Below are 27,159 nucleotides of genomic sequence, written 5' to 3' on the forward strand. Positions count from 1 at the left end.
TATGTCATTTAATCCCTAGCATAAAAAGTTTTATTCTTTAAAAAACTTCTATATTACATACACTCCTCTGAAGAAAATATCAAAATAAGTACCTCTCTATGAGGAAAGCTAAAAAGTATGTTCATTAAAAGCAATACTCTTTTATGTTCATTAAAAGATAAGTTAATTGATGATGACAATTCATGTTGTTAATACTATTTTAACTTGATATGTTTGTAATCACTTAATATACTCACTGGTGCATTTTCTTTCCTCAAATGTGAAAAGATACTATCAAATGATTCTTTAAAATGGTCCTTTATAACAGTTTTGGTTAATTTGAACAGCCAGTTTCGATCATCATCATTAATAAGGCGATCATAAAACACTCGGAGGACCTCATGCACAAAGAGACGAACCATAGTGTGCTTGCTCTCCACAGCATCTCTTTCAATGAGTAAGCAGCCCCGGATGACACGTGAAAAATCACGCAAGTTGAAAGTATAATGAGATTTTGTGGGAGTAGGCAAGAGATTTTCCATGGATCGTTTATATATCTGAATATGAAAAAAGCAACAAAGCAAAAATAAAATGCTTATAATCAGCAAAGTCATGCAACAAATGGTATATTATACAAAATATTTTATTTATTCTATCAGATTATATTGGCTTGACAAGTTGTATAGCACCAAGCCTAGCATGGCATAGATGTTTATTTTGAGGTAGAACATTCAACCAGGCATCGCAAAGCTGAGGAGACACAATATTATCTGATTCCAGCCAAGCCCAGAAGTGACATACTTTCACTTCCCAGTTATTGTGGTTGTTCCACTTAAAGGTGAATGACCTGTAGTTAAATAGTAGAAAATGCCATTAGATAACTCATTCTGAAGCATTCCAAATGAAGAGGATGAAATCATTTTCTCTTTTTTATCATTAACTTCAAAACAAATAAATTCATTCTCTCCCTTTCCTTCTCTCTCTTATTCTCTCTCTCCCTCTTCTTACTTGACTATAATATGGAAATGCAGTATATTTTTATTATATGCTGAATTCTTTTTTTTTTTTTTTTTTTTTAAAGACAAGCATGAGGCCAGGCGCGGTGGCTCACGCCTGTAATCCTAGCACTCTGGGAGGCCGAGGCTGGTGGATTGTTTGAGCTCGGAAGTTCGAGACCAGCCTGAGCAAGAGCCAGACCCCGTCTCTACTATAAATAGAAAGAAATTAATTGGTCAACTAATATATATAGAAAAAATTAGCCGAGCATGGTGGCACATGCCTGTAGTCCAAGCTACTTGGGAGGCTGAGGCAGGAGGATTGCTTGATCCCAGAAGTTTGAGGTTGCTGTGAGCTAATCTGATGCCACAGCACTCTAGTCCAGGCAACAGAGTGAGACTCTGTCTCAAAAAAAAAAAAAAAAAAAAAAAAAAAGACAAGCATGAAGAATGGGAGGGAAGTAGAGAATAGGAAGCTAACAATCAGGGAAATATCTGTGATATGGCAGTTACTGGTTCTGAAATGATTTTCTTACAACAGTCTTGTGAAATAGGTATTATATCCCATTTTAATGATTAAAAATCAAAGTCTTTGAAAGGTCAAATTACTTGCTCAAGGTCATATAGCTAGTAAATAGCAGTCAAGGCTCAACCCCTGTTAGATTTCCTAATTTCAAAGCTTGTGATTTACCTATTCTCAAGTCTTCTGAAAAATTTCTCTGATACTAAAGACCAAAGTAAATGATAGCCATTTACTTTGGTCTTTAGTATCAGAGAAAAAATGTTAAAAAATTTTTTTAAAGTAAGGGCCAAATGAGGGAAATATTTCATACTAAGACATTTCACAATATATTATTTGCTCACCTCCATAGTCCCACTGACTATCTGGTTTCCAGTTACAAAGTACTCTGGAGAAAATTCACGAGTCCTGAGGTAGAATGCTACAATCGATGAGAAGATTCGGATCATAGTTTCATCACTAAAAGGATTAATACCACAGACGTTGAAATGTCGAATAAAACGGGGGGTGACCGGATTTCTTCCACCACCTGGAGGGCCCATTGCAGCAATCAGTTCTATGTCAACCAAAGTAATTTTACTTGTGTCCTTAAGGTCATACCTTGAAAAATACATAACAAATTTTAAGCAATCTGTTAGAAAGACATTAAGATGAAATGAAATATGGATCTCCCTAGAAATTTAATCTGATTTTAGCTTCTCTGAAAGGAAGAACTTCAGATGTTTCATTTTTTTTTTTTTTTTTTAAAGAATTCTGTGTCTCCCTTTAGTGACACTGATTCTGTTGCCCAGATTCTGGGTATCTAGAATGACTCTTCCTGGGGCACTTCCCTTTCTTTCCTCCTATTCTTCCTTCCAATTTGACCCTCCGCTCTTCTTTTTTCTCTTTCTTCTCTTTCTCTTTCCTTCCTTCTTTCTCTCTCTCTTTCTTTCTCTTTTTTTTTTGAGACAGTGTCTCTGTTTCCTGGGTTAGAATGCAGTAGCATCATCATAGCTCACTGCAACCCCAAACTGGGCTCAAGCAATCCTCCTGCCTTAGCCTCCTAAAGTGCTAGGATTACAGGTGTGAGCCACTGCTTCCCGTCTACTTTTTCTTTCTTATTTCAAATCCAGAAACACAGATGAGTGATCAATCCTATTTGTAGTTGGTTAAAGGTAGGGTGACCATATGTCTTATTTTACCTAGGACAATTCTGGCTTGTGCTTGTTGTCCTGGAATAATTATTAATAACCCTCTCCTTTTAATCTCAGCAATGTCCCAATTTGAGCAATAAATTATATAGTCACCCTAACTATAGCAAAGTCTTGATTTTCTTTTTCTCATCTCAAGCCTTATCTTCAGAGCAGATAAGAATGTCTAAATAATACCCATACATTTTGTTACATAGAAAGGGACCTGCTATGGAATAATAAAGCTTCAAAGAAGTTTTAATCAGAAAGGAGTATGGAATGACACAATTTAGTTAGAGCCACTCAGTAAAAATGTTGCTCAGTAAAAATTTTCAACAGGCCACTAAGTACTTTACTACTGAAGCTCTTTTATATATATATATATATATATATATAAAAAAAAAAGTAAAAAAAAAGGCTTGGGGGAAATCCATATAGTCATTCCTTAGTGTAAGAGCATACTAGGAGTATGAAAAGATGGTTTATCTTTTGGCAACAACCTAATGATCATCAATAGGAGACTGGCTAAATAAATTATATTAAATATTAATAGTAAGATCCACACAACTGAATAATACTAAAAGCCAATAAAATGAATGAGACAAATACGCACTGATATGAAAAGATGTTCAAGATAAAAATTTAAATACAAAACATTACCTATAATATGAGCATATTTTGAAAAATAAAAAGTATATTTATATAGAAAAAATCACTAAGGAATAGGGAACACACTATTAACAGAGTTTATTTCCTGGAGGAAGGATTCAAAGGGCCCGTAGTAATAACAAAATTGCATCTCTAAAACATGACGTAGCGTAGCTTTGAAATTAGTCTACCCTTGCTTTGAGATAAAAGTCACAGCACATGGAGGAACAGGAAAGTACATTTAAGAGAAGGAAATGGGCCAGTGTGGTAGCTCACACATGTAATCCCAGCACTTTGGGAGGCCGAAGCAGGAGGATCACTTGAGGCCAGGAGATTGAGACCAGCCTGGGCAACATAGTGAGATCCTATCTCTACAAAAAACAAAAGAAAATTAGCCAGGTATTGTGGCACATGCCTGTAGTCCCAGCTACTCAGGAGGCTGAGGCAGCAGGATCACTTAAGGCCAGGAGTTCAAGGTTACAGTGAGCTCTGATAGCGCCAATGCACTCCAACCTGGGTGATACAAGAAGACCCTGTCTCTCTAAAAAAAAAAAAAAAAAAGGAGAGAGAAGGAATAATTATTAATCCAAACTGAAACACACAAATGATAAGAAAGTGAAACAGCCTTATTGCTGAGATGGAGAAGGTTTGAGTGGTCTGGATAGAAGATCAAATCAGCCACGGCATTTCCTTAAGTGAAAGCCTCATCCAGAGCAAGGTGCTAACTCTCTTCAATTCTATGAAGGCTGAAAGGTGAAGAAGCTGCAGAAGAAAAGTTTGAAGCTAGCAGAGATTGGTTCATAAGGTTTGAGGAGAGAAGCCAACTCTATAACATAAAAGTGCAAGGTGAAGCAGCAAGTGCTGATGTAGAAACTGCAGCAAGTTATACAGAAGGTCTAGCTAAGATCATTGATGAAGGTGGCTACACTGAACAAAAGACTTCCAGTGCAGATGAAACAGGCTTCCATTGGAAGAGGAAGCCATCTAGGACTTTCCTAGCTAGAGAGGAGCAGTCAATGCCTGGCTTCAAACTTTCAAAGGACAGGCTGATTCTCTTGTTAGGGCCTAATATAGCTGTTGACTTTAAGTAGAAGCCAATACTCATTTATCATTCCAAAAATGCTAGGGCCTGTGAATTCTGCTAAATACACTCTTCCTGTGCTCTATAAACAGACCAATAAAGTCTAGATGATAGCACATCTGTTCACAGCCTGGTTTACTGAATATTTTAAGCCCACTGTTGAGATCTGCTCAGAAAAAAAGATTCCTTTCAAAATATTACTGGTCATTGACAATACACTTGGTCACCCAAGAGCTCTGATGGAGATGCACAAGGAAGTCAATGTTTCCATGCTGCGAACACAATGTCCATTCTGCAGCCCATGGATCAAGGAGTAATTTTGACTTTCAAGTCTTACTATTTAAGAAATATATTTCACAAGGCTATAGCTGCCATAGATAGGGATTCCTCTGATGGATCTGAGCAAAGTACATTGAAAACCTTCTAGAAAGGATTCACCATTCTATATACCATTAAGAACATTTGTGATTCATGGGAGAGGGACAAAATATCAACATTAACAGGAGTTTGAAAGAAGTTGATTCCAACATTTATGGATGACTTATAAAGTTGGCAGAATAAAAGGCTAATATACAAAAGTCATCAGAGGCATTCATATACGCCAACAACAATCTAATTGAGAACCAAATCAAAGACTCAATTCCCTTCACAATAGCAACAAAGAAATTAAAGTACCTAGGAATATACTTAACCAAGGACGTAAAAGACCTCTACAGGGAGAACTATGAAACACTGAGGAAGGAAATAGCAGAGGATGTAAACAGATGGAAATCCATACCATGCTCGTGGATCGGTAGACTCAATATCATCAAAATGTCTATACTACCCAAAGTGATCTACAGATTCAATGCAATACCTATTAAAATCCCATCAGCATTCTTCACAGATATAGAAAAAATAATTTTACGCTTCGTATGGAACCAAAGAAGACCCCGAATATCAAGAGCAATTCTAGGCAACAAAAACAAAATGGGAGGCATTAATATGCCAGATATCAAACTATACTACAAAGCTGTAGTAATCAAATCAATATGGTATTGGCACAAAAATAGGAATATTGACCAGTGGAACAGATGTGAGAATCCTGATATAAAACCATCCTCATATAGCCATCTAATCTTTGACAAAGCAGACAAAAACATACGCTGGGGAAAAGAATCCCTTTTCAATAAATGGTGCTGGGAAAACTGGATAGCCACCTGTAGAAGGCTAAAACAGGACCCACACCTTTCACCTCTCACAAAAACCAACTCACGCTGGATAACAGACTTAAACCTAACGTATGAAACTATTAGAACTCTAGAGGAAAAAGTTGGAAACACTCTCCTAGACATAGGCCTGGGCAAAGAGTTTATGAAGAAGTCCCCAAAGGCAATCAAAGCAGCAACAAAAATAAATAAATGGGACATGATCAAACTACAAAGCTACTGCACAGCCAAAGAAATAGTCATGAAAGTAAACAGACAACCTACAGAATGGGAGAAAATTTTTGCATCCTATGCATCCGATAAGGGACTGATAACTAGAATATATTTAGAACTCACGAAAATCAGTAAGAAAAAATCAAATAACCCCATTAAAAAGTGGGCAAAGGACTTGAACAGAAACTTTTCTAAAGAAGACAGAAGAATGGCCAACAAACATATGAAAAAATGCTCAACATCTCTAATCATCAGGGAAATGCAAATCAAAACCACAATGAGATATCACTTAACCCCAGTGAGAATGGCCTTTATCAAAAAATCTCCAAACAATAAATGCTGGTCGTGGTTGCGGAGAGAGAGGAACACTGCTGGTGGGACTGCAAACTAGTTCAACCTCTGTGGAAAGCAATATGGAGATACCTTAAAGCGATACAAGTGAATCTACCATTTGATCCAGCAATCCCATTGCTGGGCATCTACCCAAAAGATCCAATGACACTCTACAAAAAAGACACCTGCACTCGAATGTTTATAGCAGCACAATTCATAATTGCAAGGCTGTGGAAACAGCCCAAGTGCCCATCAATCCAAGAATGGATTAATAAAATGTGGTATATGTATACCACGGAGTACTATTCAGCTCTAAGAAACAATGGTGACATAGCACATCTTATATTTTCCTGGTTAGAGCTGGAACCCATACTATTAAATGAAGTTTCCCAAGAATGGAAAACAAGCACCACATATACTCACCAGCAAATTGGTATTAACTGAGCAGCACCTAAGTGGTCACATAGATACTACAGTAATAGGGTATTGGGCAGGTGGGAGGGGGGAGGGAGGCGGGTATATACATATATAATGAGTAAGATGTGCACCATCTGGGGGATGGTCATGATGGAGACTCAGACTTGTGGGGGGAGGGAGGGAAATGGGCATTTATTGAAACCTTAAAATCTGTACCCCCATAATATGCCGAAATAAAAAATATATATATATAATAAAGTTTTAAATTCTACTTAAAAAAAAAAAGTCAATCACTTTGTTATATACCAGCCATGAACAAATGGAATTTGAAATTAAAAGCACACAACACCATTAACACTAGCACTCAAAAAAATGTAATACTTAGGGATAAATCTAACAAAATATACACAAGAGCTATATGAGGAAAACTACAAAACACTTATGAACTAAATCAAAGTATTGAATAAATGGAGGGACATTTCATGTCTATGGATAGGAAGACTCAATATTGTGAAGATGACAAATCTTCCAAATTTGATCTATAGAATCAATTCTATACCAATCTAAATCCCAGCAAGTTATTTTTTTAGATATCAACAAGCTTATTCTAAAGTTCATGTAGGGAGGCAAAAGAGCCACAATAATCAACACAATATTAAAGGAGGAGAATGAAGTCAAAGGACTAATACTGCAAAAATTTAAAGCTTACTATAAAGCTTTAATTGTTTTTAATCAAAACTATGTGGTATTGGCAAAAGTATAGACAAATAGATCAATGGAACAGAATAGAAAGCTCCAAAGTAGAGTCACATAAATACAGTCAACTGATCTTTGACAAAGGAGCAAAGGCAATCAAATGTTGCTAGAACTGGACATCCACATGCAAAAACCAAATCTAGCTCAGACCTTACAACCTTCACAACAGTTAACTCAAAATGGATCACAGACCTAAATATTAAGGGCAAAATTATGAAGCTGATAGAAGATAACATAGCAATAAATCTAGTTGACCTTGGGTATGGATGATGACTTTTTTAGATACAACACCAAAGGTGGGATCCATGAAAGAAATAACTGAGAACCTGAACACTAAAAATCTTTTGCTCCGCAAAAGACAATGTCAAAAGAAGACAGGCCACAGACTGGGAGAATTACAAAAAGACACTTTTGTATATACAAAATATACAAAAAACTCTTTAGGCCGGGTGTGGTGGCTCACGCCTGTAATCCTAGCACTCTGGGAGGCCGAGGTGGGCAGATCACTCAAAGTCAGGAGTTCAAGACCAGCCTGAGCAAGAGTGAAACCCCATCTCTACTAAAACAAATAGAAAGAAATGAATTGGCTAACTAAAAAATATATATATAGAAAAAATTAGCCGGGCATGGTGGCGCATGCCTGTAGTCCCAGCTACTCGGGAGGCTGAGGCAGGAGGATTGCTTGAGCCCAGGAGTCTGAGGTTGCTGTGAGCTAGGCTGATGGCAAAGCACTCTAGTTTGGGCAACAAAGTGAGACTCTGTCTCAAAAAAAAAAAAAAAAAAAAAAAAACTTTTAAAAACTGAACAAGAAAGCCAACAACACAATTAAAAAATAAGGTAAAGACCTTAAGAATCTGAAACACTGACAGCACCAAATTCTAGAGAGGATGTGGAGCAAAACTAATTCTCAATTCCTGATGGGAATGAAAAATGGTACCACTATTTTGGAAGATGGTTTGGTGGTTTCTTACAAAATCAAATATATTCTTTTCATATTATATAGCAATGTTGTTCCTTGGTATTTACTCAAAAAAATTTAAAACTTATGTCTACACGAAACTTGTACATGAATGTTTATAGCAACTTTATTCATAGTTGCCCAAACTTGGAAACAACCAAGATATCCTTGAGTAGGTAAATAGATTAGTTAACTGCAGTACATCCAGCCAATGGAATGTTATTCAGTGCTAAAAAGAAAAAGAAAAGAGCTATCAAATCACGAAAAGACATGGAGAAAACTCAAATTTACTAAGTGAAAGAAGCCAATCTGAAAAGATACATCCTGTATGCTTTTAACTATATGATATTCTGGAAAAGGCTAAACTATAAAGACAGTAAAAGATCAGTGGTTGCTAGGGGTTGGGGTGTGGGGAGGAATGAAAAGACAGAACACAGAGGATTTTTACAGCAGTGAAAATACTCTGTATGATAATATAATGATGGATACATGTCATTACACATTTTTCCAAACCCATAGAATGTACATGAAAAGCAAACCCTAAAGTAAACTATGGACTTTGGGTAATTATGATGTGTAGGCTCACCAATTGTAACAAATGTACCAATCTTGTGGGATGTTGACAATGGGGAAGGTTGTATATCTGTGGGGACAGGGGATATATGGGAACTCTCTGTATCCTCCTCTTAATTTACTATGAACCTAAAACTCCTCTAAAAATAACAGTTTTAAAAAGATATTCTAATATCTAAATAAACAAATATCTAATATCTAAAGCCTTCTAAAAATTTCTGTTTAGGAAAATCTGAGCAACTATTTTTCCCCTAAATATCTTGAAAAATACATTATTTTGCTCTGAAAAACTAAAATATAAAATGAGATATGACATCAGCATGGCTTATTGAGACTTGAATTAAATACTCACCAATGTCCACAGTCAAAAAATTGTCGTAATAATTCAATAGGAGGTTGAGCTCCATATTTCTCCAATGCAGGCATATTCATATCATCTATAAAAATTACACACTTCTTTCCCATAGGGGGTCCAAAAACTCCTTTCCGTCTTTTATCTAATCTAGCCATAATAATGTTCTAAAATGTAAAGAAGGAAAAGTGGTATATTTACCTATAATTGAAATATGAAATTATCATTGCTTATGTTAAATCAGTATCAACAAGAAAACAAGGCCAGGCACGGTGGCTCACGTCTGTAATCCTAACACTCTGGGAGGCCGAGGCAGGAGGATTACTCAAGGTCAGGAGTTCAAAACCAGCATGAGCAAGAGCGAAACCCCCATCTCTACTAAAAATAGAAAGAAATTAATTGGCCAACTAATGTATATAGAAAAAATTAGCCGGGCATGGTGGCGCATGCCTGTAGTCCCAGCTACTCGGGAGGCTGAGGCAGCAGGATTGTTTGAGCCCAGGAGATTGAGGTTGCTGTGAGCTAGGCTGACGCCACGGCACTCACTCTAGCCTGGGCAACAAAGTGAGACTGTGTCTCAAAAAAAAAAAAAAAAAAAAAAAACACAAGAAAACAAGCTACAGTGATAGAAATCATGGACATGGAATTTTTATTAGTAACAGTTACTATTTGCTTAATATATCAATGATTAATTTAACATAAAAGAACATATCTAGTACCAGAAAAAAAAAGTATACAAGTCTTTGTAAGGAAACAATGCCAAGTAGCATTATGTGTGCTTATTTGTTTTTATTTATTCATATTTAGAGTGATACTAAATTTCATACTTAATATCATTTGAAGAACATTTATTGAAATCTTTTATGGAGTCAGAATTGTTATATACATATATATTACTATTTTTGTATTGTACATACATAGCTATTTCTATAATATTTTCCTCATTGGATACATCAACATATCTATTAACTTTAACTTAATATTTAAAAGCACTAATCTTTACAACACTTAACTTTTTTTTTTTTTTTTTTTTTTTTTTTGAGACAGAGTCTCGCTTTGTTGTCCAGGCTAGAGTGAGTGCCGTGGCGTCAGCCTAGCTCACAGCAACCTCAAACTCCTGGGCTCCAGTGATCCTTCTGCCTCAGCCTCCCAAGTAGCTGGGACTACAGGCATGCGCCACCATGCCCGGCTAATTTTTTTATATATATATATCAGTTGGCCAATTAATTTCTTTCTATTTATAGTAGAGACGGGGTCTCGCTCTTGCTCAGGCTGGTTTTGAACTCCTGACCTTGAGCAATCCGCCCGCCTCGGCCTCTCAAGAGCTAGGATTACAGGCGTGAGCCACAGCGCCCGGCCTACAACACTTAACTTTTTATAGCTGACATAAATATGGATGTTTTCTTGTATTTCTGATATTTTTGGAACTTACTTGTCCATTGCAAAAAAAATAAAAAATATTGTTTTCATTCAAATAAAGCTTCACAGGCAGTGATAGAAGTCCTAAATTTGTAAGATTTTGAAGTTAGGGGAATTCTATAGGCTTAAAACAACAAGAATGAGGTCAAGAGAGAATGGATAGGCAGAAATTTAGGAACAGATGATAAAAGTGGCAATTGGAAAAGGTCTCAGGAAGTAATTTCATCTTGGCACACTTGGAGGCAAGGGTGGGACGCACGGCTGCATGGCTCCTGTCACAGAAGGTCGCACGATAGTCCATGGTTTGAAGGATCCAGTGAGCAGCAAATGTCCCTAAGACCATTCAGGAAAGTCTAGAAACAACAACTGAAAATTCTCTCATTTCTTCTTGGGTCCCCCACCACTCACCCCACTTCGTGTGTGTGTGTGTGTGTGTGTGTGTGTGTGTGTTTTCCTATACTCCTTTCTATAGTTAAGAAATCAACTGCTGCTGCATCTTAGGGTTAAAAAGGGGAGGGGGGGGTTGTGACAAAGCTGAATAATCCAGTATTAGTGTAAAAGTTTTCTCTTCAACTTTTGTCATTAAAATTTAATTTCAAAACTTACTTTTGTCATTAAAGCTTAATTTCAAAACTCCACAAATAAAAGTTTTAAAATTTTATTTAAATTCATAGAAGAATTTACACGGTTTCTTATTTAATATACAATTTAAACACTTATCAAATAAGGCAAAAAAATCAATTATAGACCCACGTTTCTGTCTTTAAACTAACCTGAACTTGATTGGCACTGGTCCGTGCAGAGAAATTAACATAAAAAGGAAAGTACTGATCCTTTTCCAAGTGATTCATTAGCTTATCCTTCACATACACTGATTTTCCGGTGCCCGTTGGACCGACAAAAAGTAGTGGCCTTTATGAAAACAAACAATGCATATATCATTCAAAATGGAAAAAAGTCAGAATACATCCCAAATAATAAATCATCTTTATCTAAAAACTCACATTTTTATCTGTAATTATTGTTTCATGAAAGACTTGTAAAAGTAAAAATTGGCATACATTTTTGCTTAATGTTGCAGAGACATTAATAGTAATAAACTATTATTTGAATAGATGTAATGCTGTGACATACAAAAACACTCATAAAACATGTAATAACATGCTTAATTTTTCAGAAAAGAAAGTCAAAGTTTGTCTCCTCAGAAAAGGGCTGTGTTTGTACTTTTTAGTTGGGGCATGGGGGTGGCAGTATGGAATAGAATAACAAGATGACAACAATAAGACAGGTTTAGGCTGTTTCACAGTTATCTCAATAACATAAAGTTTTTGTGAGAGAAGGAATGACGGTGAATTCTAAAGCTAACAGTTACGGAAACTTGCTAATAGCATTTTTAAATTCATTCAGTTATTAACTGAAAATACCTGTCTAAAAGCAAACTCTAAGGAATTTGCCACTCAGTGAGGCTTCAAGCAGGGTTTCCCATCCTTGAGTGATCATAACTAATTTTAAGGGGAAAATAATCATATAAATAAAATAATCATATGTTCACAAAACTCTGGGGAATCCCACTTTGAGAAATGCTGCATTAAAAATAAAATACTGGCCGGGCTTGGTGGCTCACACCTGTAATCCAAACACTCTGGGAGGCCGAGGCAGGAGTTCGAAACCAGCCTGAGCAAGAGAGAGACCTGTCTCTACTAAAAACAGAAAGAAATTAATTGGCCAACTAATGTATATAGAAAAAATTAGCTGGGCATGGTGGTGCATGCCTGTAGTCCCAGCTACTCGGGAGGCTGAGACAGGAGGATCGCTTGAGCCCAGGAGTTTGAGGTTGCTGTGAGTTAGGCTGACGTCACTCTAGACTCTGTCTCAAAATAAATAAATAAAATAAAAATAAAAATAAAATACTATCATTCTGAGTGATAATTTGTTATCACATTGAAACTGAGTAGCAGTATTCAGTTCTAAGAGGTCATCTAACTAAGCCAAATTATGCTAACATTAATTTTATAAATTGTGATCATCACAAAATTAAAATTCTTTTAGAACTAGACTGATCCCTGAGAATTCATCTACGAGTTCCAGTCTAACACTCAACTTAATGAAAAGCTATTAAAATGATTTTAATAAACAAATGCTGTTCTTAACTTGGGATCCATGGACCAACTGAAGCAATTCTTAGAATTGAGACAATCTGTGAACTTGGATGACAAAAAGTAAGTTTTGCTATCCTCAACTAAAATGTAGCAATTGTATGAACAGTACCTGTGTCTTTGTCACCAGTAGAAATCATAGATATTATCCTAATCATTACAATTGGTACAGTATCTCAAAAATATCACTCATGCCCATTACTTCTTCAAAATTATTATAGTCATCAGATCCATAGATAGATCTTATTGTTTAATGTGTCACTAAAGAAGCACATATACTATATTAAATATTTTAATAAATGTATTTCAATAATAAATAAGTGGTTTCTTTGTAATTCTGTTTTAACCCATTCATTTAAAAATATTATTTAAAATAAATAAAATAAAAATTAAACAATAAAAATATTATTCTGACAAGTGGTTCTTGGCACAAAAGAACTCGTGTACTAGAAATTTCCCAGAATTGGTAATTGCTTTTCTTGCCTAAGAAAATTTTTAATGGCGGGCGCAGTGGCTCACGCCTGTAACCCTAGCACTCTGGGAAGCCGAGGCAGGCGGATGGCTCAAGGTCAGCAGTTCGAAACCAGTCTGAGCAAGAGCAAGACCCTGTCTCTACTATAAATAGAAAGAAATTAATTGGCCAACTAATATATATAGAAAAAAAAAATTAGCTGGGCATCGTGGTGCATGCCTGTAGTCCCAGCTACTCGGGAGGCTGAAGCAGCAGGATAGCTTGAGCCCAGGAGTTTGAGGTCGTTGTGAGCTAGGCTGACACCACAACACTCACTCTAGCCTGGGCAACAAAGTGAGACTCTGTCTCAAAAAAAAAAAAATTTTAATATTAGCCTCTCAGTGCAAAAATGCAACTATAGGCCGGGCCCGGTGGCTCACGCCTATAATCCTAGCACTCTGGGAGGCCAAGGCAGGCAGATCGCTCAAGGTCAGGAGTTCAATGAAACTAGCCTGAGCAAGAGCGAGACCCCATCTCTACTATAAATAGAAAGAAATTAGTTGGCCAACTAATATAGAGAGAAAAAATTAGCCGGGCATGGTGGCGCATGCCTGTAGTCCCAGCTACTCAGGAGGCTGAGGCAGAAGGATCACTTGAGCCCAGGAGTTTGAGGTTGCTGTGAGCTAGGCTGACGCCACGGCACTCTAGCCCGGGCAACAGAGTGAGACTCTGTCTCAAAAAAAAAAAATGCAAGTATAGATACAAAATAGGGATAAAATAATTTTCCTTAATAGCTAAAAAACAAGATAAATTGGTCACAAAATACACTCAGAAATAGGTTCTTTATCAAGAACAAAAATATAAACTTGTTTATCATTAAATAATATTAGTGATAAATTATGCCTATTTTAAAAGAAAAATGACTATAAATGTTATTAAGAAAGTTGATATGAATATGCATATAGTACATGTCTAAGCTTCTGATCAGTTTCGTGTACTCTTTTTTGATATACTCTTTTGATTTAAGTCTGAGGTTTTAATATTCATCTTAAATTACAGGATCCAGAACTGGCATAGAACATATATGAAAAATGCTAAGTGTAATAGGAGAATAAAGATCATGGTTAGTTTGATATCTCAAGACTACACTGAACCTTAAAGAAGAACGCATACCTTTTTAACAACACTGCAACTGAGAAGTATAAGGTGGCTTACAAGGCGACAAAGTATGATAGCAAGGGTTTCAGAGTGAGCAACAGGAAACCTGGATTCCAGATTTGTCAATAGCAATAGATGTTACCTTGAACATGTCAATTAGAACCCCAAGGTCTCAGTTATCTGAAAATGAATGACCTTAAAATTTACTTCAAAAATTTCTATAATCCTATTAGAATGGCACTGTTACATTTAAAATTCATGTTTATAGCAGAGTTCCTTACTTTGCATAGGTAATACTCAAATCCATGAGAAATGTATATCTAATTGTGTCCATAGTAGGGACTATGATGTCTTGAATCTTGACATGTTTATCTCCTAAATTAGTACTTTTAATGAATTCATTCCAATGGAGCCAGCGACCTCTGTTTTTCAACTATAAAAGAATATAAATTTTAAATATAAATTTTAAATATTATAACCATTGCATTTGTTATATCTGAAAGGTTCTTTCAACACTCACACTGTTATTATGTTAGCTTTTTAAAACTTTAGCCTTTTCCATTTTATGAAACATTAGATTCATATACATGAATGTATATAACATATTTTAAGTCATAAAGCAGATTAATAAAATAAGCATCCTTGCCAGGCGCGGTGGCTCATGCCTGTAATCCTAGCTCTCTGGGAGGCTGAGGCGGGCGGATTGCTCAAGGTCAGGAGTTCAAAACCAGCCTGAGCAAGAGCGAGACCCCGTCTCTACTATAAATAGAAAGAAATTAATTGGCCAACTGATATATATATAAAAAATTAGCCGGGCATGGTGGCACATGCCTGTAGTCCCAGCTACTCGGGAGGCTGAGGCAGAAGGATCGCTTGAGCCCAGGAGTTTGAGGTTGCTGTGAGCTAGGCTGACGCCACGGCACTCACTCTAGCCTGGACAACAAAGCGAGACTCTGTCTCAAAAAAAACAAAAAACAAAACAAAAAAAAATAAAATAAAATAAGCATCCATGAATCCACTACTCATTTTCCTTTAGATTAATTTTCATTTTTAATGATAATCTGAAAAATATAATGAAACTTTATCGCAAATTCAACATAACCAAAATATCTGATACTTTTGTCTTTATGTCTTCTTAACACTCGAATCTTTCCAAAATGCCTTAAGGATATTTTTTTGCATATATCAAGTATTTATTTGAAAGCCACTCTAATGTACCTCAAGTTACAATTTCCTGGATTTTGGCTTCACTTATTTATTTATTTTATTTTTATTTTTAATTATTATGGGTATATAATAGTTGTATATCTTTATAAGGTACATGTAGTGTTTTGATACAGGCATATAATATGAATTAATCAAATCAGGGTAATTGGGGTATTTACTTTTTTATATTTTAAAATAAACTAAAAACAAAATATCATATGAAATCACTGTAATTGTTTCTCTAAAATTATTCTCTTTGGCATTTTGATCCAGGCTGATATTCAGCCAGGACATATCAGCATGGCTGATTGTTCCAATATTTAAATTCTTCTGAACCACTGTCTAAATAGTTGCTGTCCTGACCCCTCTGAGGGCCTCCCAATCTTTGCCCTGCCCCCAACCATTATCTTCTCCTCCATGTTGTCAGGTTTCCTCCCTGGAGACCCCCAGGCCTCCCACTATCAAACAACAAAAGGGTTAATACCTGGCAAAGGGATGGGGGGTGGTCTAGGACTCTACTCCAATGCTATGGCTACCATCTTTTCTTATTTTCTAGCAAATTGTATATGGATATGGTGTGTGTTTGGATGGTACTAATTTTACGAGTTTGGGTGAATGTTTCTTTAGTAATTCAGATTCATAGTTTTTAAAGTTTTGGCTTTTATTTTTATCAAAATTATATATGTACATATTTTAGAGTCAGTTTTACAAGGTTAAGAAAAACATTTTCCCCTCCTTGGGGGCAACCACCTTTATCTCTTTAAGCCGGATATTTTGGTATTTACTTTCAATTCTTTTTCTTTAATCTATTTTTTTAAATTTCAGAATACTATTGGGGGTACAAACATTTTGGTTACATGAATTGCTTTTGTACAGATTGAGTCAAAGTTATAAGTGTTTCCACAACCCAGATAATATGCATTGTACCTTGTAGGTGTGAATCCACCCATCCCTTCCTCCCCCCTTCCACCTGTTTGATTTCCATTGTATTTTACTACCATATGTGCACATGAGTCTTGATCTATTAGTTCCAATTTAATAGTGAGTTCGTGTGGTTTTTACTTTTCAGAATATTATGGGGATACACAAATGTTTTGGTTACATAAATTGCTTTTGTACCATTTGAGTCAAAGTTATAAATGTGCCCACCACCCAGACGGCGTGCAGTATACCGGTTAGGTACGAATTTACCCATCCCCTCCTCCCTACTCCCACCAACTTTCAATTCTTAAAGTGTATGCTTGTGTTATCATCTCTTGATTTTTCACTTTTAGAGATTATTTTATTGACTTCCCACTATGACTAAAGAAGATGAAACTCTTTTTGGTCATATTCTTAAAATTCTGTGTTAGCATGGTTTTGGGGAAAGAGCCTTATATTGTTAAGTCAGGAGAACACTTCAAGACCTGGCTCTGCTAGCCACTAATCTTTCTAGGTTTGCTTCTTTATCTATAAAACTTGAGATTTAGATAAAATTATAATTAAGTGTCTATCTAGATCTCATGGGTTGTGAAATAAAATTCATATGAACCAAATGATTATTCAAATGCTTGCTGCTTAAAAACTACTTTGGGGAAATTTTTATAAAGTAGAACATAGATTTAATTTAAATATGAAATTATAATATATTACTAAAGCAGATTTATTTCTACTGACAACAAGTTATAAGAGGAGAAACTAAAGAGAAGGAACTAAAAAGCTCACTACAGAAGTCAAAATAACTCTAGGATAAAAACCCAGGAGATTTGTCTGCTGACCTAAAGCTTTGTGTTTTATGGTAACAAATCTTTGACGTCATACCTCATACATGTAGTCATAGACCAGGCCTTTCTCATCAAACTGGCATTCCCATTTACCCACAGAGGCTGGCAATGGGTTTTCATCATCTTTTCCTAGTATGATTAATCGTATGAAATTATCAAAAATAACACGACTGTCTGTATCACAACTTCCTCCAATTGACCAAATCAAAGAGAATATAAAGCAAGCCTGTTGGTGGAAAAATATTTTTAACTTATAGTAATTATTTTTGAAGAAATTTAAAGAAAAACTTAGCACCTTAAAAAGTTAGCACATTAGGGACTGCTCAACCTACTTGGACAAGGTCATGTGTATAAACAAAGTGAAATGGAGGACAGGTGAGCCACATAGTCACTTTTCTCCAATAGCTATCACAATTTAAAATGCCCATACCAATGACCTAGGAATTTCTCTTTTAGTAGTTTATGCTCAAATATATTTCTACCTTTGAAAATGATACATGTACAAGAATATTCACTGCAGCACTATTTGTAATAGCAAAAGATCAGAAACAGCCCAAATGTTCCTCACTAGGGGTCTGCTTAGTTGGATTATGTTATATACACTGAAATACATGCAGCCATTAAAAAAGAAGGTTAACTGTGTAAGTACCAATATGGAACAATCTCAAAGACATAAGTGAGAAATGATACATATTAGTACATATAATATGCAAACGTGTATTTTTTTAGTAAAAAACTAAATCAAATATATTTTAAGAGAAAATTTTCAATCAGTTATCAACTCTTTTAAGTCTCTAAAAGTGTTTCTGAACCATTTGAAAAAGTTGGGAGTTTAGGATTACCAACAGAACGAAAATTTCCAGTAAATATATAACTTGAAGGTTGCATAGATAAACTATTGCTAGGATACTTCTATTTTATAAAAGGTAACACTGATAGGTATGGAAGAATATTTAAAACCAGTTCTGTGAAGGGTGGTTCCAAACCTACGGAGAAAAAGTGATAAATAAATTATACTTCAAACATGTTTTAAGTTTCTTCTAACAAAGAAAAGGTTACGCCAAGCAGGGACGCCTGGAACACGAGATATCTGAAATAGAAGATTATTGCCACAGCATGATAAAGGGAAAACAATGGGAGAGAAATGCTATTGCCAAGAGTGGGGGGGGGGCAGTCAAGGCATTTAGGAATAAAGTAGTAGACAGGGAAAGTAGCATAAACCAGGAAAAAGAACACAAAAACCCTCTTTCCTTTGGCTTCCTTTGGTAATTTCTGCTCACTAGTGCCAAGATCTCTGGCCTTCCCTGACCTCTAGACATTAGCTAACCAGGACTACTGACCTCTCCCTACCTAAGTCCTCCATGACAACGCTCCACTTAGCTGGTCAGAGGCCTGCTCCTGGTCTGTCACAGGTAGCTTGTAGGTTGCCTACCTAAGTCCTCCATGACAACGCTCCACTTAGCTGGTCAGAGGCCTGCTCCTGGTCTGTCACAGGTAGCTTGTAGGTTGCCTACCTAAGTCCTCCATGACAACGCTCCACTTAGCTGGTCAGAGGCCTGCTCCTGGTCTGTCACAGGTAGCTACATGCTGGCTGACATTAAGACAAAGTCAATTCCCCTAAAGTCCAAATTGGTTTACTACTAACACTTTATTGTTTATCAAATTATGATCTTTCATAAATAATAGAGTAGTTTTGATTCTTTCTGATATAATTTACTTTCTCTAAAGTGCTTTTTAATATCAGAATATCAGGTGAGGATAAATATTCTGTCTAATCTCACCAAAAATCAGCTTTGAATCTTGTAATGTCTTTCTCAATAAAAATATCATCTTCCAGAAGCATATTTTATTCAGTAATTAAAAACCACATTATGTATAAAACCAACCATAATCCAAACACGGATGTGCTTGCTAGTAGGATCATTTTCTACCACATCACAGAGCAGGACTTCAAAGAGACGTGTGAGAGACACGACCACATTGCTATTACTTGTAGTAAGCAGTTCCTACAAAGTGAAAAGAATAAGATACTTTTCTTAAATTTTATTTTATTTTAAAATTTTCATTCAATTCCATCTCAAACTTTTCTTAATTTTCATCTTATTTGGAGAATAAAAGAAGATTAAGTACTTTATTTTTTTTTTTTTTTTTTTTTTTTTTTTTTTTTTTTTTTTTTTTTTTTGAGACAGAGTCTCGCTTTGTTGTCCAGGCTAGAGTGAGTGCCATGGCGTCAGCCTAGCTCACAGCAATCTCAAACTCCTGGGCTCGAGCAATCCTCCTGCCTCAGCCTCCCGAGTAGCTGGGACTACAGGCATGCGCCACCATGCCCGGCTAATTTTTTTTTTATATATATATCAGTTGGCCAATTAATTTCTTTCTATTTATAGTAGAGACGGGGTCTCGCTCTTGCTCAGGCTGGTTTTGAACTCCTGACCTTGAGCAATCCGCCCGCCTCGGCCTCCCAAGAGCTAGGATTACAGTACTTTATTTTTTAAAACTGATAAAAGGCTGGGTATGGTGACTCACGCCTGTAATCCTAGCACTTTGGGAGGCCGAGGCAGGCGGATTGCTCAAGGTCAGGAGTTCAAAACCAGCCTGAGCAAGAGTGAGACCCTGTCTCTACTAAAAATAGAAAGAAATTAATTGGCCAACTAAAAATATATAGAAAAAATTAGCCGGGCATGGTGGCGCATGCCTGTAGTCCCAGCTACTCAGGAGGCTGAGGCAGGAGGATTGCTGGAGCCCAGGAGTTTGAGGTTGCTGTGAGCTAGGCTGATGCCACGGCACTCACTCTAGCATAGGCCAGAGAGTGAGACTCTGTCTCAAAAAACAAACAAACAAACAAACAAAATCAATTATTCCAGATGGGAGTGAGGGCAAGGAGGAGGGAGGGAAATGGGAGAGAGATAAGTCAAGGATGTCTTCCCAGAAGAAGTAATGGCTAAGCTGAATTTGGAAGGAAAATTTAAGTTTGCCAAGAGAAGCTACATATACAAAGAAATGGAGATGTGAACAGACACAGATCACTAACAGCATTCTGTAGGATGTGAAGATAGAGTATGAAGGATGAATGGCAAAAAGTAAGGCGTGAGAAGCAGCACTTAGGCCCTGAAAAGCTTTCTAACCTGTGTTAAGGATTTAACTGTAAAAGGAAGAGGATTCCAACGGAGGGCTTTAAGTAAAGGAGTAAACATAATGAATTTATGTTTTGGGATCTTTATTCTAGTAACAGGAGGTAGACTAGACCAGAGCAACCATATCGTATTGGTTCAGGAAGGAAACAATGAAGGCGGAGCTGTGGCGCTCTGACAGGAGGGCGGGTGGGGAGGTGGCTGGAGGAATGGGGCAGTGAGGAGAGGACAGGCACAAAGTTATCAAGGCGGGAAAAGCAACAGATCCTGGGAACTGAATGGATGTAGAAAATATGAGAATGAATTATGAGAAGAAAATCCACTACTCGTTACCTAGAAAGACGGGGCCTATTTTGTTTTATTTACAACATATAGTATTAGAGCTTTAAAACTAAAAAACTGCAAAAGGCCTTTACCTGTATATTTTTCCTATTAAGACACTATACAAAATCTTCATTAAGTGAAATTGTTCATTTTTTCTTTTATGCAGCATAATATTTTTATCCCTAAAATAATATTTTAAGATAAGAAATCTACTGAATACCTCTTTGCCCTCTCCATATCAATATATTATTTACATGCATGTTGCCAGTGTGCAGACACACCTGTGTGTGTGTGTGGTGATGGTGATGGTTAAATAGTGGTCCCCAAAAACATATTTTCATGTCCAAATCCCAAGAAACTATGAATGCACTCCAGCCCAGGCAACAAAGTGAGACCCTGACCTCGAGCAATCCGGCGCCTCAGCCTCCCGGAGTGCTAGGATTACAGGCGTGAGCCACCGCGCCCGGCCACAAGTGAGTTTTTAATACGTTGACTGCCAGACTAGAAAAAAATATTTTTCCTTGGAACCATGGTGTTTTATTACAAAAATAGAATAAAAACTTTGAAAATAAAGTGATCCTTTCTAATTTAATGAAAAATTTGTTATATTGTTTTCTGTACGTGAGTTATACGTAAGTTGAAAAATAGTTCTCTTAGGGGGGAGGGAGGAAAGGGCATTTATTGAAACCTTAAAATCTGTACCCCCATAATATGCCGAAATAAAAAGAAAAAAGAAAAATAGTTCTCTGCAAAAACAGATCCAAAAGAAGAAAAGAAAAAGAAAGAAAGAAAGGAAGGAAGGAAGGAAGGAAGGAAGGAAGGAAGGAAGGAAGGAAGGAAGGAAGGAAGGAAGGAAGGAAGGAAGGAAGGTAGGTAGATAGTTCCCCAGGCTCCCAAGGTGAAAAGACATGTGAGTTACATATACTTCATGAGGCCCCGGGCTCAAAATTAGTGTGAGTTGGCCAGGTGCGGTGGCTCACGCCTGTAATCCTAGCACTCTGGGAGGCCGAGGCGGGCGGATTGCTCAAGGTCAGGAGTTCAAAACCAGCCTGAGCAAGAGTGAGACCCCCGTCTCTACTATAAATAGAAAGAAATTAATTGGCCAACTAATATATATAGAAAAAATTAGCCGGGCATGGTGGCGCATGCCTGTAGTCCCAGCTACTCGGGAGGCTGAGGCAGGAGGATTGCTTGAGCCCAGGAGTTTGAGGTTGCTGTGAGCTAGGCTGATGCCAAGGCACTCACTCTAGTCTGGGGAACAAAGTGAGACTCTGAGACTCTGAGACAAAAGAAAAAAAACTAGTGTGAGTTAAATACAACTTTCATGGCAGTTAATGTGATAAAGGCACAAATTTAAAATATTTTAAAAATATGGGATGGAAAGCAATTGATATTTTTAAAGCTTTAGATATTGGTTTTATAAAAATATTTTAGCTAGAGTAAGTTTAATTTTAACCTCTGGGTTATTTAGCTGTAACTTGAGCAATATAAAACCAAAGGTGGCTATATAAATGTATAAGGAAAAACTGGTTTTAGTTATTCACCCTACCATTGTGACTTTATACCTAGTCAAGTTGACTGGAAGCTAAAGAAACCTGAGTAGGTCAGAGAATTATAATACCTTGCAGTTTTTCTTACGAAAGTTTAAGGAGGGCGGAATTAACCAGTTGAACAGTCCTCCCAGCAGAGCCTGATGTTCTGGTCCGCACAGAGGCCCTTTCAGTGAGCTCAGCCATGAAGAAACAAGCGGCTTCCACCCTAACTGGGAGGGCTCCAGATAGATCATGCCACAACGGCTTACAGTAGCGGGCTAGAGAAAAAAAGACAAGTTTGCTTTTTCTACTGTTGCTTTTATACCAATGGTAGCTGGCAATTATCAACTACTTCTTGGCATGACTTAAAAGGCCCTTCTACCTCTGCAGCCTCTTATACACTAGACATTTCTCATATAGAAAACGATTTGCAGTTCAGCTCCCAGACATACCATTGCTCCATGTCTTTATGCATTATCTTGTCATGATTTGAATGCTGGGGCCCAGCCAATCTCCCCGGAGAAGCCTTACATCTTCTTCAAAACCAGATCAAACACCTTCCGTGATCCTTCTCTGCTCATCCCCCACATGGGTGCTCAAAAGCTCTTACATGCACCGTGCGCTGGCATCATATCAACACTCTTTTCTCCTCCCCAAACAAGCACACCCGTGCCTATTCATCTTTGTATTCCCACTGCCTGACCCATCTTAAGACATATCATATTATAAAATATTATATAATTATTGACTAAATAAATGAACAAATGAATAAATGAACAGACAAATTACAGTCACATTAAATTATGAACTTACTGAGGCCTGGGAAAGATCCATTGTTTCAAAGATGAGGCTCATTTGAGGGGACATTTGAATGATTTCTCCGCTCATAAGGCAAAGCTAAAGGCAATTATTTTTCAAACATTTATTTTAAAAACATTTCAAACTTCTCAGACAAAAATATATTCTAAGATAAAGTCTCCAGTGATATAATGGAATAAGTATTAGAATGGAAGCCAGTAAATCTTAATTCTAGGTCTAGTTCAGTCAATTATTACTGGTAAGCAAATATTTAACATCTGTAAGTCTCAGTCTCTTCATCTATAAAACAGAGATAAGGCCGGGCGCGGTGGCTCACGCCTGTAGTCCTAGCACTCTGGGAGGTCGAGACGGGAGGATCACTCAAGGTCAGGAGTTAGAAACCAGCCTGAGCAAGAGCAAGACCCTGTCTCTACTATAAATAGAAAGAAATTAGTTGACCAGCTAATATATATAGAAAAAATTAGCCGGGCATGGTGGCGCATGCCTGTAGTCCCAGCTACTTGGGAGGCTGAGGCAGTAGGATTGCTTGAGCCCAGGAGTTTGAGGTTGCTGTGAGCGAGGCTGACGCCACGGCACTCGCTCTAGCCTGGGCAACAGAGTAAGACTCTGTCTCAAAACAAAAACCAAAACAAAAAAACAGGGATAATATCTCTCTCCTAGAATTGGGGAAAGGCATACTACAAGACAAAGTCCAAAAAGTATAAAATCCTATATAAATATCAGTTCTTATTATTTAAAAAGGATATGAAATACTCCTGAATTTATAAAGTTGCCATAGGCTTTTTTATTAATTAGAAAATAGAAAATAGAGAATAGCATAATGAGTACTCATATAGCCATCTCCTAGATTTAATCAATGTTAACATTCTGGCACATTGGTATTGTATTTTTTTAAAAATATTTTAGAGAGTATACGGATACCATAGCATTTCACATCCAAATGTCAGTGTGTCTACAAAATAAGGATATTTTCTATATAACCACAATAACATTATCACACCTAACAATGAACAATAATTCCTTAATGTCATCTAACCATCAATACTCAAATTTCCACAGTTATACCATAAATGTCTTTTCAACTGATTTATTCAAACCAAAATTCAATCAAGCACCATGCATTGAGTTTGTTATGTCTCCTCGGGTCTCTTTTGATCTAAAATATTTCCTTTTTCATCAATATACCAAAAAACTAAATTTATCAACTGCTTCCTTTCTGTCAAATTCTTATTTTGTCTATTATTATTAAAGCCATCCTAGCTTTTAAATCTCCTTGGCTCATACCTTTGGAATTAAAATTAACTTTTAATAACATTAATAATTATTATTAAATATTGATATTCCAAATTAACTTCATTACTAAGTCTTTTAAATTCTTCCTCTATATTTAATTCTCAGTGTTTCTTCTCTGCTTCTACAATCATTACTCTAGTCCTAGTTTGGCTATCTAGTTATATGTCAACGATGAGGACTTTAACATTTCTGGATTCAATTTTTTAGCTGTAAAATAAATCAATGGTCTATAACTGAATTGTCCAATATGGTAGCCACTAGGCATATGTGGCTATTAGTATTTAATTTTGAAAAATTAAAATGAAGTAAAATTTAAAGCTCAGTTCTTCAATTGCTGTAAGCCGCACTTCAAATGCTCAGCAGCCACATGTGACTGGTGGCTGCCTTTCAGGCAGTGCAGATATTTCTAGCACTGCAGAGAGTTCTACTGGACATTGCTGGTGTAGAATACTTTTAATCTTCTCCCAGATCATTTCAGTGGATATTCTCCTATTTGCCACAAATCCGGCGGATAGAATCAGTATTCTCCTCACCCCTCATGTGGTTCCCCAACTACTTCTACTTCGCCCTCATGCACAGCCCGTGTTTCTTCGACAACTCCTGCTTTTTGCTGTGACCCGCCAGCACCCAAGGGCCCCCCCATTAGTTAAAGCCCATGGCATTTGGCCCAGTCTCTTCTTTTCTGCCATAACTCTGGTGTGAGCCAGCGTTTATGAGGATGAGAATCTCAACTGGGCAGCCCCCCAGATCCTTGACCACCTTGTCTTCACTTATTTTTCCCCTGTTTCACTTCAGCCATCCACTTATACACTCAGGACCTTCTCTCCTGGAGCAATAAACAATTTTGAAATATTAAATTCAAGCATGTCAGCCTCTGCCCACAACCTGCAATCCATCCAGTTCTCCTGCTGTCTCCTACTATACTTGCTCTTCATTTTCACAGAGACTTTCACATCTATGCTGTTTTCACTTCACTCATTAGTCAGCTTCTGTTCTATGGTCCAATACTTCTACCAGTCTCACACCAATATCTTTAAAGTCTTACTGTATTTCCAGGATTACAACATTACCTACACCTGCACCCAAGTTGCTTAGTTGCTTAGACTGGTAGAGAATATCTTACAAAGGCAGACCATGGTACTACTAATAATAATTCACGGTCTTCAACTCAATCAGGGTCTCACTGCTACCCAGATATGCTTCTATGTCTTCCTAGGTAGCGCTCTTTTCCATTTTTCCATATGGCTAATTTAAACCTCTTCCTTTCTCCTCAAGTCTGCAAAGAATCAAGGTCTATCCTTAACTAAGAAAAGAGAAGTCATCAAAAGGATTTGTCTTCAAATTTCTACTATCCAATCCATACATTCACTTATATCTATAACTATCCTTTCACATTTCCAATATGAGACAATACTACCACTTGGCTCTGAGTTCCTAGACTTCACTCTACCGATTGGTCCCTCTCTTCTGAATCATCACCGCTTCTTGTCTACTTAGTTTCCATCCTCAGTTCAATCAATATTAATGAATGAATGAAAGAAAGGATATAAATAAGTGACCAACCATTTATGATAAAGTACTTTACTATAGTTTGAATGCTAATTAAATGATTTGCTTCTTTATTAGTGTAGTCATTTCATGTAAGTATGGACATAAATTATGGTATATTCACATACTAGAATACTAATACAGACATAAAAAGAACCATAAATTAATGAAGAAAATGAAACCACAACAACATGAATATCACAAATATATTGATCAAAAAATAAAAGCACTAACGAGTATGATTCCACTCACATGAAGTTCAAGAACTGGTAAAAGTAATTTATCACAGAAGTCAGAATAGTGATCATCTCTGGAGGAGGGTGCACAGGCGGGGAAGTAACATGAATGAACTGTGTAGGGTGCAGGATATTTTATGTATCTTTATTTGGGTGATGGGTATGTGAGTGTACGTATATGTTTAAAAATCATAGAATCTACATGTAAAACTAGTGCACATTTTATACTGTATGTTATCTCTCAATTAAAATAAATATTAAAAGATTTTTACTTTTAGTTCTTTCATACATCTCACAACTTCTAGGGTAATATACTACATATAAGCACTGAAGCATTCAATGTTTTCAAAAGGAATGAAGACTTTTTATTTTCTCCTAAAATATTAAAGTTATTAAGAAACCATAAGACCGACATTCACTTAACAACTTATTCTTACCCAGTAGATTACTATGCCTTCCTGCTAACATAGTAAAGTTTTAATACAATACACTTTCATTCTATAAAAAAACTAAGCAAAGTGTTTACTGTAGCACAGTTTTCATTGAAAAGATCATTTATATTAATAAATCTATTCCACTTGCTGCATCTTTTATTCTAAATATATGGTCCTAGTTGATTAGTTGGTGAATACATAAAATTGCTCAATCATGTCTAACTAAATCTGCTTTGTTTTTAATAAATGATGATTTACCTTTTTATTATCATCCAATACTGTGTTCATGCTCTCTATCCACAAAGTATCAATAGGACCATCAAATACAACCCATTTCCGGTCAGGTGTTTCTGATAAGGCAAATTCTCTAAAAGTGTTAGCCACAATACCATCAGTCCACTGAGGAAAAAAAGGAAGAGTTGGAAAACTCGCTTCATAAAACTGGATTTAGCAGCGAAACTATGAAAACACTTCAAATTTCTTGGTT

At 36.6% G+C, this 27,159-nt stretch overlaps 1 protein-coding gene across 1 annotated transcript in view; it reads right to left on the bottom strand.

Moving 5' to 3' along the window:
* The window catches only part of DNAH12 (dynein axonemal heavy chain 12), a 211,024-nt gene that overhangs the window by 95,425 nt on the left and 88,440 nt on the right, over positions 1-27,159 (bottom strand). Inside the window, exons 33-42 of the mRNA XM_076008843.1 lie at positions 26,931-27,071; positions 23,156-23,239; positions 22,432-22,620; positions 19,242-19,361; positions 17,393-17,581; positions 14,668-14,819; positions 11,395-11,533; positions 9,203-9,369; positions 1,839-2,094; positions 237-536 (exon numbers count right to left, since the gene is read on the bottom strand). Coding sequence (XP_075864958.1) covers positions 237-536; positions 1,839-2,094; positions 9,203-9,369; positions 11,395-11,533; positions 14,668-14,819; positions 17,393-17,581; positions 19,242-19,361; positions 22,432-22,620; positions 23,156-23,239; positions 26,931-27,071 — 1,737 coding nt within the window. The remainder of the gene's footprint in view (positions 1-236; positions 537-1,838; positions 2,095-9,202; positions 9,370-11,394; positions 11,534-14,667; positions 14,820-17,392; positions 17,582-19,241; positions 19,362-22,431; positions 22,621-23,155; positions 23,240-26,930; positions 27,072-27,159) is intronic.

This window comes from Microcebus murinus, chromosome 1 (genome assembly GCF_040939455.1).
Source record: "Microcebus murinus isolate Inina chromosome 1, M.murinus_Inina_mat1.0, whole genome shotgun sequence".
Lineage (NCBI taxonomy): Eukaryota > Metazoa > Chordata > Mammalia > Primates > Cheirogaleidae > Microcebus > Microcebus murinus.